The sequence below is a fragment of the Mytilus trossulus genome, chromosome 6, assembly GCF_036588685.1.
Source record: "Mytilus trossulus isolate FHL-02 chromosome 6, PNRI_Mtr1.1.1.hap1, whole genome shotgun sequence".
NCBI lineage: Eukaryota > Metazoa > Mollusca > Bivalvia > Mytilida > Mytilidae > Mytilus > Mytilus trossulus.
This window is the reverse complement of record NC_086378.1, coordinates 16,489,696-16,504,619: the sequence shown is the minus strand read 5'-3', so window position 1 is coordinate 16,504,619 and position 14,924 is coordinate 16,489,696. Positions and strand designations below refer to the sequence as shown.

The 14,924-nt window shown below is 31.6% G+C and overlaps 1 protein-coding gene across 1 annotated transcript in view; it reads left to right on the top strand.

Annotated features, from left to right (window-relative positions):
- The window catches only part of LOC134722360 (hemicentin-1-like), a 108,627-nt gene extending 96,497 nt beyond the window's left edge, over window positions 1-12,130 (top strand). Inside the window, exons 8-11 of the mRNA XM_063585975.1 lie at window positions 3,204-3,476; window positions 4,486-4,782; window positions 7,271-7,582; window positions 11,835-12,130. Coding sequence (XP_063442045.1) covers window positions 3,204-3,476; window positions 4,486-4,782; window positions 7,271-7,582; window positions 11,835-12,130 — 1,178 coding nt within the window. The remainder of the gene's footprint in view (window positions 1-3,203; window positions 3,477-4,485; window positions 4,783-7,270; window positions 7,583-11,834) is intronic.
- Window positions 12,131-14,924: the final 2,794 nt, after the last annotated feature.

The following is a 14,924-nucleotide window of genomic DNA, read 5'->3' as shown; positions in this document are numbered from 1 at the left end:
GAGCTATGGGTTTTGCTCATTGTTGAAGGCTGTACGGTGACCTATACTTCCTAATTTCTGTGTCATTTTGGTCTCTTGTGAATAGTTGTCCCATTGGCAATCATACCACATCTTCTTTTTTATATTACCCATTCTCGACCTGTACACAACCTATTATTTCATTCTAAACCATATCTAGTCAAGGTCTAAATAACGCTCAACGAGTCTGAACCAAACATGACCAAGAAACATGTACTTTTTTAAATTTTAACTTTTAAAGTAAATTTCTTTTTAACTGAAATGAAAACAGCCACAATAAAATAAAGATAGGTTTTATGGTAACATACAAACGTTTTATAATTAATGATTTTTTTTTATGAGACAATAACAACCAATTAAAACTGAAATTGTTTTACCCTATATTCGAAATATATCTTATGTTATAATTTGGAATATATTATAGATAAAACATAAGATATAAAATTAAATAAATAAAATTGTTCTTCCGATTAGAGTAGAAGTATTTAGTTATACCTCCTACTTGGGACAAACTCATTAAAAAGATAACACCAGGTCAGAAAGTATTCAATTTTAAATAACATCCATTCGAAATTGCAACATTCTGTTTAATTTGAATCTCAAGGACTTTTCGAATTCACTTAATAAGTAATACACGAGTTTAAGAAAGATAGGGCATTCTTTTTACCTCTTAAACACATTTACTTAGGAAATTAATCCTTTTTTAAGCGCTCCTTGTGTGTAATGTCTTTACTTTAGACAACAATTATTTGGATTTGATTGAAATATTTTATAACCATGTGATTAGTGTAACTTTGGAACACATTTCACTGCATTAATAGCTTTACTCCACTAACACCACTAAGCGATACTATGCTTAAGTTAATAGTGAAAAGTGTTCAGTAACCATTTAATATATCTGAAACATTCAAAATATATTTTGATAACATTGAAAATATTAGTCACAATTCAGTTTTTGGATTATTTGATCAGCTTGTTTTATTTTTGTTTTAAAAGAGGGACGAACGATACCAGAGGGACAGTCAAACTCATAAATTGAAAATAAACTGACAACGTCACGGCTAAAAATGAAAACGACAAACAGAAAAACAATAGTACACATTACACAACATAGACAACTAAAGAATAAGCAACACGAACCCCACAAAAAAGGGAGGGGTGATCTCAGGTTCCGGAAGGGTAAGCAGATCCTTCTCCATATGTGGCACCCGTCTTATTGCCCATGTTATAACAAATCTGGTAAATAGTCTAATTCGGTATGTCACATTCATGAAAGGGAATGGGATTTTAGTTACGACGTAAGGAAAATATCCGATATTATTAAAGTTGACACGTACAATGTACTTGTAAGTGTGGATAACTATGGTATTGAAGTTATATTATGCCTTTTGTGAAATTTTTGTTTCAACGCTATATTGAATTCTTTTTTTATATATTTCAAATTGCTGGTCAAGTTTCTAGCCAGGGGAAATAGCTGTTGTTAAAACAGTTCCTCAATTGATGAAATATAATAGATGGATACAAAAGTTTGAGTAATGATTAAGTAAAGGTCGAGTACAAGTTCAAACTGTTAAGAATGGTTCAGACTACAGTCCAGTTTCTACCCGATTCAGACTGGTCGAGTAAAAGTCAGTACAGTCGAGTACAGATATAGACCTTTCAAACTATAACATGTTTGTAGTGATTGCAAGCCTTGATCTGTTGACACGTCTTTTACTTTTGAATATTTATCCAATTCTGATTTGTTTATAATTTCTTTAATGAATCGCAAGCAAATGATATTATTATACCTTACATATATTTCAAACAATTCTATTGGTTGAAACGGTATCACGTGACATGGAATAATTCAGTTGTTTTTCATTCAATTGCAAGGAAGGATGAATAACGGTTTACCCTAAAAATTTCCTTACAGCGGTGAATAACCCTATTATTCACCGGTGAATAACCCTATTATTCACCGGTGAATAACCTTTTGAGTTTGTTTTTTCTTGAGTTATCTCCCGTGAAAATGACGTCACAGACGTAAATAAACAAAATGGCAGCGTTCACGTTAGACTGGAAGCCCAGCCCGGAATCCCACCGAGAGAGGAGGAAATAAGGCATTGGACATGAAAACAGGATCAGGAGCCATTAATGTCTCTTTTAAAAAGGTCCTTTTCAGGGCCATCAATATTTCACAATAAGATTCTACCTCTGTTCATTTGTTGTACATTCGAGAAATTCCAGAACACAAAGCCGTCAAAGGTATTTTTGTGTGTGTTATGTAATAACCAAAGAATATAATATGTGTTCGAAAGGTCTTTCCACTGTTAGTTCGGTATAATAAAACAATTGTGGCCCCTTAGAATCGATGAATATCAAAAACTGTCAACCCTTAAAAGTTATTTCACTTCGGGCTGCGCCCTCAATGAAATAATCTTCTCGTTTTGACAATTTGGGATATTCACCTCTTCAACGGACCATAATTGTATACTATCAATTCGCAGAATCACGTTTCAACACTGGGTCTTGCATGTGGAAGAAAGAGGGGAACATACCCCTGTTTGTCTAGTAGTAGAACTGATGTCCATATTTTTGTGTTTTCTGATAATATGTATGTTATGCTTTAAATGCAAATGTAGCTTTCCATGATCTTAATTAACATATACAGATTAATATTGACCTCATACATAGGCTACAATTGTTTAATAATCAATTTCCAATCATATTGTTATCAAAATCGTCATTTCATTTTATTGGAATGTTTCGAGCGTCACTGATGAGTCTATTGTAGACGAAACACGCGACTGGCGTATATTGAAAATTTGGTTCTGATATCTATGATGAGTTTATATACATGTAGATATCACATTGTCTCCTAGACAATAACAACATTATTATTTGATTTCTTTTTTTTTCATCTTTTTTTTTTCTTTTTTTACATCTTGTTTAATTTTGAAAAAAAAGTCCTCATCAAAATTGTTATCATAGATATCTTTTTTTTATAATTTGACTATCCATGAACAAATCAAATTAGTTAAATTTGCAACTAGTTGCTAGTTAACGTCCGCTCGTTACACATATGCAACAACTATAATATTTTGCTAAGTATAAGATAAATTGTAATAAAAGCCAAACATCCAAATAGTATATAATTTAAACTAAACATCATGATAGATATTCTACATTCCTTTGTTATATAGATGGCCCTGCCGTTGTTGATATTTCACCTCAAACACAGTTTCACATAGTAAACGAAACTGACAGAGTGACAAATATAATATGCACAGCAGATTGTAACCCCAGATGTATGTTGACATGGACAGGACCTAATTTGCCTGCCAAGCTTTCTGGTTATGCGTCATCTATGCTGAATATTCCCAATATTGACAGGAACCAATCAGGAACGTACAAATGTAATGCTTTGAATAGTGTTGGTAGCAAGATATCATTACATATAAATATTAGTGTGAACTGTAAGTAAATCGTACGTTCAAATTCAGAAATAAACTGTTTTTTCGTTGGTTTCTATTAATGAATGATGGCAATTTAGTGTTTCAAGCTGTTACAATGTTGTGAGGTCGGATGATAAATGTTATCTTGTGTATCTGAATAGATTTAAGAAGATGTGGTATGAATGCCGATGAAGCGTTGTTTCTATTTTTGAATATATAGACGATATGTATCTATTTATATATATGTAACATATGGCCACCGAAAGCTCTTTTTTTGAGAGCCCAGGTGGTCGTGTGGTCTAGCGGGACGGCTGCAGTGCAGGCGATTTGGTGTCACGATATCACAGTAGCATGGGTTCGAATCCCGGCGAGGGAAGAACCAAAAATTTGCGAAAGCAAATTTACAGATCTAACATTGTTGGGTTGATGTTTAGACGAGTTATATATATATATATATATTGATGATCAATATTAAAACTCTTCAAATATTAAATCTAAATAAAGATCCGGGTATATACCTTTGCTGTTCGAAAATACAATGCGATATGACGTCACACATAAACCATGGGAGAGGAATTGCAGCAGTCATAAAATTATATATAAATTAAAATCGTATTTGTTCTAAACAGAACCAAATCAACATTGTGCTTTTTTAAAACAAGTTTTACTTATTTACTAAAATTTCCCATGGCATGTGAAAAATCTAGCAAAAAACCATTTAAAAACAAACAGAAAGAACAATCAATTTGAACTCACTTTTTTCCTGATATATTTTAATTACATATGTAATATCATATTTACGACTTTCACTCAATCAATACAATATATCAGACCTGTTAGATAATATTGACACCATATGTAATGTATTGATCTTGTTAACAGTCCATAATTAAAAAATATCATTCTTAGAATATAAAATTGTTGTTGTCTCAAGTTCCATGCATAACACATTAATGAACCAATATGAACATGACTTAATGATAAAAAAATATGATTAATGACATAATGAATGACACAATTACTTTCCTAGTTCTACCAGCAGTGAATACTATTTTTGGAAGCAGATCATTTCATGAAAACGACACTGCTGTATTTTCATGCAATGTGAAGAGTGTACCATCTTCGAACATAACATGGTTTTTTGGGGAACAGATCCTTGGAAAAACTCATATGATTTTTATTCACGATATACGGGAACAAAACATCAATGTCCAAGTTAGTACACTGACTATCAGTCAAATTGGATGCTTATCAATGGGGAAATATACTTGTGCTGCTAACAATATCATCGGTGAAGATACGAAGAAAATTGACATCGACGTAAGATGTAAGTTATGTAAACGCTTTAGTTAAATTATGACTCAAACATCAAACATTTTGTACACGCAATACAAGTATGTACTGTTTTCTCAGTAAGTAAATAGATTTGACTGTAACTGAACCCATACATGTTAGTGATCGAGCTACATAACAACCACCCGTTTGCCAGCCCGACTTTCACCAAAATATTTCATAATAGGTCGCAAAGGTACCTTGCTTATAATTTGATACGCAAATTATAATAGCGTTGGGCATTATGTTTAACGAATCAAAATGATTTTGCATCAAGTACTTCCACATTTAACTTGAACGATTTTACCTCTATTGAATTTGAATGCGCTTAAAAATAAAAATAGGACATTTAACTTTATTTTATTAAGGTAGACAGATGATTTATAATTTTATCAATTCCTTGATTTTTTCCTGGCTTCTGTTCTCCGTTCTTTTGGGCCAATTTCCTTTCTTCTATCACCTTGGTCCTATCAGTCGTCCAATATTGAAGAAATATTATGTAATTGAATATATGTGTTCTTTACTGAATATAGGATATGGAATAGATATTTACAATGAAATTATCTCTTATAATATTTCCAAACTAAAATCTGCTTAGAGAAACAAATATGCATTTAGGTAATTTAAACACAAGATTCAACTGATACACATGTTACCTAAATTATTAAATCTCTTTTGTCTTTAAAACACACTAAACTTAAAGTATAATTGTTAAACGCAGTGTCAGTATATATTTTTGTTTTAATACATTTAATGATTTTAAATTTTGATACTACATCAACACAACAACCAACCTGTTAATGTGTATCTGATAATAATCTAAAATCTATTAAACTCTTATTATACATTTACGGGAACTAGGTATATACCTAGGATTCAATTTAGACTTACGATTACAGGTGACAAAAAGAAGGAGTAATCTCAAAATACAAAAAAAATCAGATACAAAAGAGTAACAACAAAAAAATTCTGGTGTCATCTTTAAAAAGAATGAAAGCAACACCTTAAAATTATAGCGCTTTTCTGGATTTACCTTCATCAGGAACGCTCTCAGCCACATATTTAAAGACTATGATTACCATGTGATTATTGACTTTCCGAATTGATTTTCCTCTAAGTTCAGTATTTTTGTGATTTTACTTTTTACTGAGAAGGACCGAAAACATTGAAGGCTTTGGAATAAGGACATATGGTTGGACCCCCTTTTTTATCCTGGCTTGGCATCCCCTTTTGAAAATGGCTTGATCTACCCTGCTTCGTCAGTTTCAGTCTCTGAACAGAAGTTAAACTTAAAGTTTGTGTTTTAAGCATATCAGTCCCATCAATGTTCATGGAGATTATATTATCGACACCGCAGAAAAAAAAACGTCTGTTCTTAAGGATAACCAAGATCACTACTATAATATTTGCATAAAAGACAACAAATTGGAACTCGTATGTCAATTTTTTTTTGTGTTGCTGTTGAAAACATAAATAGCAAAGTTTTAACTTTTTTTAGTACACCTATTATTCTTACATTTCGACTGACTCCGGCGAATAGTCTAAATCATAAAAACATAAAGAAGTTTGTTGATAACTGTTTTTTGAAGACAAAAAATCGAAAAGTTGTGATTTTTTTTATTAAAACAAAAAAACGCAGACAAAAGTGTTTGTCCTATTCAGGAAAAATAAAAGATTTCAAAAATAAATAAGTGAAATTTCATGAAGAATAAATAGCTCAGAAACACCGTCCGCTGTATTTTCTCATTCTCTTTAGAACAAAATAAAAGAGAGAATAACATTGACAATGGAAATGTTTGTCTTATTATAAACATGCCAACATGCTACGTGGTTTATTGCACCTTTCATAACACAAAGTCTTGCTGACTTTTTTTCAGTAATTGTCCCAATCTAGCTACTGCAACGGCAATTGCGATAATTTTTGTATGTCTCATGTATAAAATATATTTTCAAATCATACAGAACTTTGTACAATTACAACATTTTCAACCTGGATAACACCATATACAATAATTAATGTTTACACATTGCTGCAAATATATTAGAAAAAAAAACGTTGTCCAACTACAGAGAAACATCATTATCCTTACATTTGTTTGGATCGACGATTTATATTTACACTTTGAGATGGCCTAAGATTTAAATGTTGCCTGTAAGTGTAGTTGAAATCATAATCGTAGGTGTATGACAGTTTTCGCCTATCAGCATTTGACTATAAACTTGAGAAGTACATTCACGAGGTTCACAGCGATTATGGATTTAAATAACAGTGGAATATATAAGGAATTAAAGATAAGAATGTATTTTGATTTTAATAATTTTTAATAACGTTTTATCCAATGTATTCACAAACAATTTGATTTGCAAACAAATAGAAGAGAAAGTTTTGAAATTGGAATCAAAACTACTATATTATTACTAGCTTCCTGTAAGTACTTGTGACATTTGAATGTGTCAACTTATTTTTTCCTTGTCTGTTTTAGGTTCTCCAAGAGTAAATTCAATAGAGTATAATGTTACAAAATTGATTGCAGTCAAAGACAAAGAGCCTTTAAATATAACGGTCCCAATAATTGCATACCCTACACCTTATATTTATTGGACTTTAATAAATAATAAAACGTCTGTTAATATAACACTAAAAACTTCAAACAGTGTTATCAACAATAGAGTATTTTCTAGTCTGTATTTAGAAAATGTAATCGAGAAAGATTTTGGACATTATTACATTTATGCCGGCAATGGAATTGGTAGTAGAAAAGATTATATATATTCCGTCGAAGTAATTCCTAAAAGTAAGTATTTGAATTAAAGAAAATTTTCTTCAACCTAAAAAAAAGAATAATAAATCACTGGATATCAAATACATAGCCACACCGCTAATCAACGATATTGAAAGCATATGTTATGTCGCCAAACGGGTACATTTACTGATGTGTGTTTGCATTCAGTTTAGGTTCTTTATCACTACGAACAACTGATGCAGTTTTTTTTTAAACAAAACTTGGTCTAGATAGAGGGTAAAAGATGTGGTATGAAGCTTATGAGTCACATCAACAATCGACAACCAATAATCATTAGGTTCCTGACTTGGGACATTTACAAACAAATGCAGCGGACTTAAACGTTTCAGGTACCAGCATTTACCCTTACATAACACAATAGGTTAGGTAACATCACATATAAAGATACACTAGAAAATATCAATTGTCATAACTCAATCAAAAGACATATTAACACAAACAAGTGGACATACACTGAAAGGATACGTTTGGTCTATGACACAATGTATACACAAAATCAATAAAACAAGGGGCGAAATGTAACACGATACCAGAAAGATAACCAAAACCTTAAACAAAACGCCACAAAATATGTTATGTACAAAGGTAAATGAAAATAACGGTGTTGTAAGGAATTCAGTAATGCAATAAGGAAATAGTTTTTACGAAATAAATATTTTTTTAGTTCATCGTACGGGAACAGACGGGAATACTTATAGTTATACTTAACGCTTATTACAGCTGGTGTATATAAAAAATAGAGAAACTAGCTATAACATTAACTAGGTAAACAATGAATAACAAAAAAAAGCATAACAAATTGTTGTAACAGGTCATATAAACACGAACATACGATTTGTTAGTACTTGCAGCTTCTGGTAGCTTGTTGAAAGCCAATACAAATAATGATAAACCAATATGCATTAGAGATAAAAATCAACTAAAACACATACATGAACCAGGAATTAAGTAGTTTCACGTTATGAGCAGTTAAAACAGGTATGACTTGTACAGCGCCTAAAAATAAATGTATCGACAGTCAGTAGAATAGTTAAATATCTTTACATTTGTTTAAATACGTATATTATTAAAAACACATATAGAGTAATTTCTTTATAGAAAATGCACGTTTGAAAAGAGTACAAACGTTGCTATGATAACTAAACTTTTTTTTTTAAATTTGAAGCATGGAATTGACAGTAATCGAAAAATTATGTAATAAAACTAATCAAAGTATTTTTAAAATTACACACAAACCCTTCACGTAATCGATTCGATTACATTTGTCAGTAATCGGGCCCATCCCTGAACTCAGTAAGATTTTTAGGGGGGATTCAAAAGTTGTTAAAGACCTTTTGCAACAATTAATACTAGCACATCATAGAATAACACGCGAGTTATCTTTGTTTAAAATCTTTTTTACAAAGTCTGTGCATTTTGAACAAAATTTTGGTTTTATTTGTCTGAAAATCCCCTTTGTCTATAAAATGTAATTCATCAATATATTATAATGTTTTGAATGAAGTCTACCCTTGGTATATGTCCAACATGGCCCATTTCTATTATCCTTATTTTTGCTGTTTGGATACTTTTGCAGTTTACAAAATTGTTTTATCCACATATCTAAATAATAGTATTTATTGTTTTGAGGTGTGTTAAAAAATCTAAAGCGGTTTTAGATAAAATACATGCAGCTTTTGATGGTCCTTTTTATTCTGTGTTCAGTTATAAATTTTTTATAACGCTACATTTCCACACAATCTTATCAAGAACAAGTTTACATATTTAATTAAATGGTCTTTTGAAAAGTCTCATTGCAAAGATATCTGCTGTTAATCGTTTGCAGCTTTTTTCCGTAACGAAACAGGAAAGTAAACTTACTGAACATGTTCAGGAGGGGGTATTTGCGAAAATACTAGTCGCGAGAATGTTAAATTTCACGAGCCGTAGCTTTATGAACCAACCCTAAACTATAAAAAAGTACATTCGTTAGTCTAGTCATAGACATAATGGTATTTTGTTAGTTCTCCTCGCTGGCAGTAATTGCGAGTACTTTCAGTTCTCTACATAGTGTCTTTTTTTATGCTAGGATGAGGAAATAATTTTTATTCTGCAAAGTCCAGCCCGAGGTTTGTTTGATGAGATAAGCTTATTATCAACTGATGTCATTGTTTTTGCTGTTGTTGGGCTGTTACATCCCTGTCCCATGTTATATGTAGGGTTAAGCGTTTACAAACATCTGTAATCCCGCCATATGCTGTATGTGCATGTCACATGTCAGGCGCATTTCAATGTTTGTCGTAGTTTCATGTCTGTCATATCTGTATGATACAGTTTTTTTTTATGTCGGCCCCTTTAATAGCCGACTACATTGTTTAAGGCAGTACGGCTGATTATAATTTCTAACATCCACTTCATTTCGTTGTTGCTTCATTTGCATGCATTCAACATCTCTTTATTCATATATTCATATATTGATATACTGATGTTAAGGTGACATAATTTAGCGACGATGTAATATGGCGTTATTGAGTTGTAACGTTAGATGTTAGATCTGCCATGGATTTGGAGAAAACAAAAATCTGCCATAGATTTGAGTTGTTTGGCGTTTGTAACGTCATATTTGCCATAGATTAGGAATCTGCTATAGATTTGGAACTCGCCATAGATTTGAGTCCTACAAATATATCTGCTGTAAATCGTTTTCAGCCTTTTTCTATAACGAAAAAGGAAAGTACACTTACTGAAAATGTTCTGATAATCAAATTTTAATTAAAAATTTAAGGTTTCTCCTTGCCAACAAGCATGTACGTTTCAGCGATAAAGTGTATTGACAAGTAGTAGGTACTCCTTTTGGCAGTACATGTGCCCCTTCAATAACAGATTTATTCCTGTTTTTCTAAGAATTTCATGACTAAACCAAAATAGAAAATTTATAATTTGAACAATGCGAACAAAATTTAAGTATTATTTTTTCTCTGATATTCGTTCAGTTTTATAAAAAAAAATAACCAACCCTAAACTATAAAAAGTACAATCGTTAGTCTAGTCATAACCATAGTGGTTTTGTATTAGTTCACTTCGCTGGCAGTAATAGCGAGTACTTTCAGTTCTCTATATAGTGTCTTATTTGATGCTAAGATGAGGAATGGATGTTTATTCTGCGAAGTCTAGCCCGATGTTTGTTTGATGAGATAACCTTTTTTCAACTGATGACATTGTTTATTTTTTGTTGTGCTGTTACATCCCTGTCCCAGCGTTAAGAAACATGTTTAATCCCGCCATATGCTGAAAGTGCCTGTCACATGTCAGGCGCATTTCAGTGTTAGTCGTAATTGCATGTCTGTTCTATTTGTGTGATACAGTTTTTTTGTTTATGTCGGCCACTTTTATAGCCGACTATATGGTTTGCGTTTTCTTATTGTTTAAGGCAGTACGGCTGCTTATAATTCCTTACATCCACTTAATTTCATTGTTGCCTCATTTGCATTCAATCATCTCTTTATTCATATATTGATATACTTATGTTGGGTTGACGTAATTTGGTAGGCTGTTTAAAGAACAAATGAGACGATATTTGACTTCCAAAAAGTACCTTGAAGTCTTTGTCTTTATGAAATACAGATACAAACAATCATAATGCCATAATGAAGGTTGGTTGCTGTTTCAGAGTGTTGACCCAATCCTATCTAGTGTTCTTATGTTCGATTAATGGGGTAGTAAGTATTTTGTTCAAGTTGCACATCTATTGTTAATTACAAGAATAGTCATCTAAACCTTACATTGCAAAGAAGTTTTGTATTATATTGTCGATAAGCTTAGATAATATACGAATGAAAAACTGTATTTGGTCATCTTACAGAATCGGTTTAAAAAACAGAAAAGGAACCTTTTTGTATAATAATTGTGCGATAGACTTCGGAATAAGGAAAAAGAGAATAGATAATTCCATCAAGTCTTTCGTTGCAGTTGCATATGTTTTAAGATATGAACAATTATTCAATACGGTTTCAAAAATGTATGTTAGTAGTAACAACCAATCATCATATTTCATGATTAATTGCGGAATTTAACTTTTTATACTGGTTCAAAGTGTCTGGTTTGAAAACGATAAGAGTTAACAACAGGTATGATACACAAGTATTCATAAACTAATACCAATAATCGAAAACTTGCAGATACTATTTTTTTTTCAAACAAGCAGAATTGTGAACATTGTGATTTGTAACCAAACAAATAATGAACGAAATATATAATTTTGAAGGGGAGCCCATGCCACCATTTTTATATATCGTTTGCAAGTCCACAACAGCCACAATAATATGGAAACCTGGGTTCAATGGAGACAGTTCTGACAGATTTTATGTAATGTATTCCGAAAAAGGACAGAAAGTTATAACAAAACAGGTAGATCTAAATGAACGGGAAGAATCCTCAGTATCTACGGTAACTGAATTAAAACCGGCTATGGAATATAACTTCGCTATAGTTGCTGAAAATCAGTTTGGACAGTCCAGCTCTCGCACAGTAATATGCATAACTGATGCTGGTAAGGTATAACATGTATAACATAAATATTCATGTATAAATATTTACATATTCATACTCACAATTTAAAAACAGCTGTAATACAATTAAGAAATTCAGATATGCATGTACCTAGACTCAATTCATAATTTTGAACAAAGGAAAATGTATCTATCAAGGAATATGCAAGTGTTGCAATCGTCTTAATTGGCTGAACTTTTAATTTTGAACATACTTTATATTTTAAATTTTCCTTTTTATTTTTTATTTTTTTTGCTTTATTGCTTCTTTGGCTAATTTATGTCATTAATGAATTCTGCCCTTACTGTATTTGTCATTCACTTGACAATTTTAATGTTCTAATCCAGGTTTTTTACAATTCCAGACAACAAAGTCGTAAATATCTTAAAATGAATCTGACCTTATGTTGTATGAGATTTTATTTCTACAAACCATATACATTCAGCTGTGACGACATCTTAGTTAGCCCATTATGCTAGTATGGTTTTTGGTATATATTAATGATTCTAATATGACGTGCTTCTTTCGCTTTGTAAACAACACTGTGCTAAAATTCTCGATATATCTATACTTAGCGCAGAGTCAGAAATATACATAATAAGGCCTGTTACAATATACTTCCCACGTAATTCTACATGTATTTGGAACTTATTTGCAGACCCTTTGCCGATTTTATTGTTTTTTAAAAGTGCAATTTACAAAAAGACAAAATAACTGTTATTCTTATTCGGGTGCATAATCAATGGAAGTAATGCACAAGGGCTCAGAGAAATCAACAACATAGAAATACAATGAAATTCCACGAAAATCTATTATTTATTTTGGCGCATTTAAGTTATTTCAAGACATGACGTCATACAAATGAAATCGCCAAAGTTGAAAGTTTTCTGTTACGTAAACCATCGAAATTCGTATGACATTGTATTAAAACTGATTTTTGAGGTAAGTTTTGTTTTATTTTCTACTCTATTGCATTTTTTGCATATTAACTAATTTCAGCAAGTCAAGATTGCGGTTTCTTAGTTACGAAATGTCAACATTTGATTTGACAGAGGCGAGAAAATCATGTTAATTAAAAATGGCAAATTTGGGGTTTGATATTTAGAAGAAAAAAAAAATTCTAGCGGTTATTCACGAAATAACCCTTGCAAGCTACGGATTTAATAATATATTTGAGCTATATCTAACAGTCAGTCAAAAAGATCAGCCACACAAACACACCAAACCAACCCTCGCTGCTTCAGTATTTTTGGCCGTTGAAAGATGTGTAAACAACATTAACTTTTTTTTTACTGAACTATTGCGTAATTTAACAAAACAATTAAAGCGTTCGCTATGTTCGTTTTGGATTTCTTTGAATGCAATATATGTTAACCGGTAATTCATTTGTCAAAATTTCTATACCACAAATTTAGAGATAACTGTATTGTATTTGAAGCTTTAAGGACGTCCATCGGTAGTTTTACTGTCGCAAATTTAGTATTTATCTGGCGACGACTAACGGAGACATGTACACGGGTAATTGCGACAGTAAACTACCGATTGACGTCCGAAAAGCTTCAAATACAATACAGTTATCTCTATTATAATACAAAACAAGTTTTTAATTAAATTTTAATCATTATATCAGTGTAAAATCCTCATTAAAGACAAATCCGCGAAAAGATGTTATCTTCTTTGGTCCAAACACTAGAAGACGTCATATGTATGCTTCCGTCGTCAAACACAAACACCGGGCGTTTTCTGCCTTCTGTACCGCTTCAAAATGTAATAAATTTTTATAAAAAGAGTATTTTTAGGGGCAACATGTGGTTTGTATGGCTAATTATTGTAGAAACTACATGTCAATGCATTCAGCAATTCAAAATGTCTGCTATCTTAGTTACAGACAAGAAGATAGAGAATTTTACGCCAACTGTCATCCAAACAGAACCATTGATACAAACTAATTGCATTAGAATAACTCATAGCTTGTACGAAATTCTTTCACAGATTTAATGTTAAAGGAAGGAAATAAGGCTGTACATCAGTTTGCGTTTATATATATTTTTTTAATCCAACAGATCTGTATATGTGTATACATCAATATATTTAATGTTATAAATGTTTTGATACACATGCTTTCACAAAATATTAAATAAAGATATGATTAACTTGAATTACAAGATAAAACGTTGATACTACTCTTCGTGACGTTTTCGTAACTTTATAGCCCGTTTATGTTATTCTTTAATTTTGCAATAAAATGAACGTGTAATTTTTCCGCCATACATTCAATCGTACTTGTTACGGTATATCTCTACGTTCACAACTAGATCGCTTTGCATCAAAAAGATTCAAACTAAACTACTCCGCTTAGTGTTTTAGTTTAGACCGAATAAAGATCGATTTCCCTTTGGACCTTTAATCGAACTAAAGTGAACCGTCTTAGTTTACATCATCCTTAATTTCCAAGTGTTAGCGGCGTCTTATTGTTTTTCTGTATTTAGAAGCACGTCTGATTCTTTTGTTAATCAATTGAACTTGCATCAAAAGTTAAAAAAAACCTAATTAACGCAGCTTGATTACTAAAGATGTGAATTAAACTTTAATAAAAGTGTTTTTTTTTTATTTTGACACTTTTTTTAAAGCTTTACATGCACAGTCAAACTTGTTATCAAGTCACACATCTGTCTTGTCCGGTTACACATTTAGATTTGTTCTGTTCTTTCTTAAGCTTTGCATTTCTGACCCCATTTTATAAGTCACTTTTGTAATACGGATGTTTTTCCCTTTTTTTTAAGGTGACTTTTCTCTTTTTGGTTTT